Source organism: Anthonomus grandis, chromosome 15, assembly GCF_022605725.1.
Source record: "Anthonomus grandis grandis chromosome 15, icAntGran1.3, whole genome shotgun sequence".
Classification (NCBI taxonomy): Eukaryota; Metazoa; Arthropoda; class Insecta; order Coleoptera; family Curculionidae; genus Anthonomus; species Anthonomus grandis.
In genome coordinates this window covers 13,221,394-13,223,137 of record NC_065560.1, presented here as the reverse complement: position 1 = coordinate 13,223,137, position 1,744 = coordinate 13,221,394, and the positions used below count along the sequence as shown (strand labels likewise).

The 1,744-nt window shown below is 31.5% G+C and overlaps 1 protein-coding gene across 1 annotated transcript; it reads left to right on the top strand.

The window, feature by feature from the left end:
• The first annotated feature begins 278 nt into the window (after positions 1–278).
• LOC126745149 (chymotrypsin-2-like) lies at positions 279–1,445 on the top strand. Its single transcript, XM_050452871.1, has 5 exons — positions 279–407; positions 461–635; positions 714–879; positions 930–1,199; positions 1,252–1,445. The coding sequence occupies exons 1-5, from the start codon at positions 353–355 to the stop codon at positions 1,315–1,317; spliced, it is 732 nt and encodes a 243-aa protein (XP_050308828.1). The 5' UTR covers positions 279–352; the 3' UTR covers positions 1,318–1,445.
• The last annotated feature ends 299 nt before the right edge of the window (positions 1,446–1,744 follow it).

Here is a 1,744-nt window from a genome sequence, read left to right as displayed (position 1 = left end):
TATAGGCTAGTTATTGATATGAATTAAGTCCCCATAATACTGTAAAAAATTCTTACGGCTACCCTTTTCCCCAAATACTATAAATGCCAAAGCGAATAACCAAAACGCTCTGGTTATTCGCCTAAAATCGGTTATAGTTTCTCAGCCTTGTTTATAAACTTTCTTGAACTAAATAATATTTATGTATTGCAATTTTGAATATTCTTAAAAAAATTATCTAATCACCTCATATAACATATTTCTTGATAAATACATCAAAAAAAATATCTTTGAGTATTAGTTCCGGTACTTAAAGATATAAATGACAATAATATATAAACAATGATCATTTATTCAGCCAATCAGTTATAAAATGTTTAAATTAGCATTTACTTTGGTTATTTTGGGAGCGTTGTGCCCTAATATTGGTAAGATACCTACCAAAAATTCTATATTAAAATACAAATAATATATTTTGTAGTTCAATCTAAATCACCACCTTTAGGAGTGCGAGGAGGAGACAATGCCAAAGACGGCGAATTTCCCTACATGGTGGAAATAAGACAAAAAGGATGTTTTATTTGTGGTGGTACTATAATTAACGAAAACTGGATTCTTACAGCTGGTCATTGTATCAATGAGACTGAAATCGGGAAGTTAGTAATTTAATGGAAAATATGCAGTTTCTTAAATCTCAATTTCTAGTTAATAGTGTATTTAATAAATCCTACTAGGTCAGGTGGATATTCAATAGTTTACGGCACCAGATGGTTGTATAATTGCTACGACTCAGATCCCGACCCTGAAACTGTTATAAACGTAAAAGTTCTTCACAGACATCCAAAATGGGGTAATTTACCATTTACCAATATTCCTAGTTATGACGTCGGACTTTTAGAGGTAAAACTTACAATTATTAGCTACTAGAAGAAAACCACTGTAAATTTTAGCTTAATTCTAGTATACCATATTCTTCACTGGCTCAACCAATAATTTTAACAGAATCTCAAGAGGAGTTACCAATAGGAACTGCAGGAAATTTAACAGGGTGGGGAGCAGCTGTAGTTGGCAACAAACCCATACAAAACCTACAAAAATTAAAAATTGCCGCCTTGCCAAATGAAGAATGCTCGGCCAAGATTGATAATGTGCAAGAAAACGTTTATTTTAATAAAACTCAGTTCTTTTGCACCAATGATACCGACAATGGAGCATGTAGTGTAAGTTTATCGTATTCTTGATTTAGAAAATAGATTAAGATTGTTTAAATAGGGTGACTCGGGAAGCCCGTGGGCTTTTAACGGAATCCAATATGGAATAGTGTCTTGGTCTATTTAAGCCTTGTGGTGCCTATCCAGCTGCCTTCACCAGAGTAGCGTTGCCCGATAATAGAGGGTGGATAAGAAATGTAACTGGAATATAATTATTTTTATATTTTTTATAAAAAAAAACATTAAATTTAGAAACTTAGTTTTTTTTTAAATTTTTGATGCCACCAGCCTTTTTTCTAGCTCAAAAATGTTTCATTTAAGGATTCTTCTATATTTATGTTATAGCTTTCTTAACCTCTCTTCAAATAAGAAATTTAAATTATTTTGTATATTTTTTTCCAAAAAGAAGAGTTCTAGGAGTTTTTTTGATTTTCGGCAGAAACTAATAGCAAAATTTGAGATTTTTAAATACTGGGCAAAACCCGTTTTTTATATTACTTTTTGGTTATATGTTTAAACATCAATCTATAAACTGGCCTCTCCATCTAAAAAAC

Excerpts from the sequence above, each read along its gene's own strand:
- LOC126745149 (XM_050452871.1), top strand. The coding sequence starts at position 353 with ATGTTTAAATTAGCATTTACTTTGGTTATTTTGGGAGCGTTGTGCCCT. Across the intron at positions 408-460 it reads AGCGTTGTGCCCTAATATTG|TTCAATCTAAATCACCACCT; the intron begins GTAAGATACCTA and ends TATATTTTGTAG. Across the intron at positions 880-929 it reads ATGACGTCGGACTTTTAGAG|CTTAATTCTAGTATACCATA; the intron begins GTAAAACTTACA and ends TGTAAATTTTAG.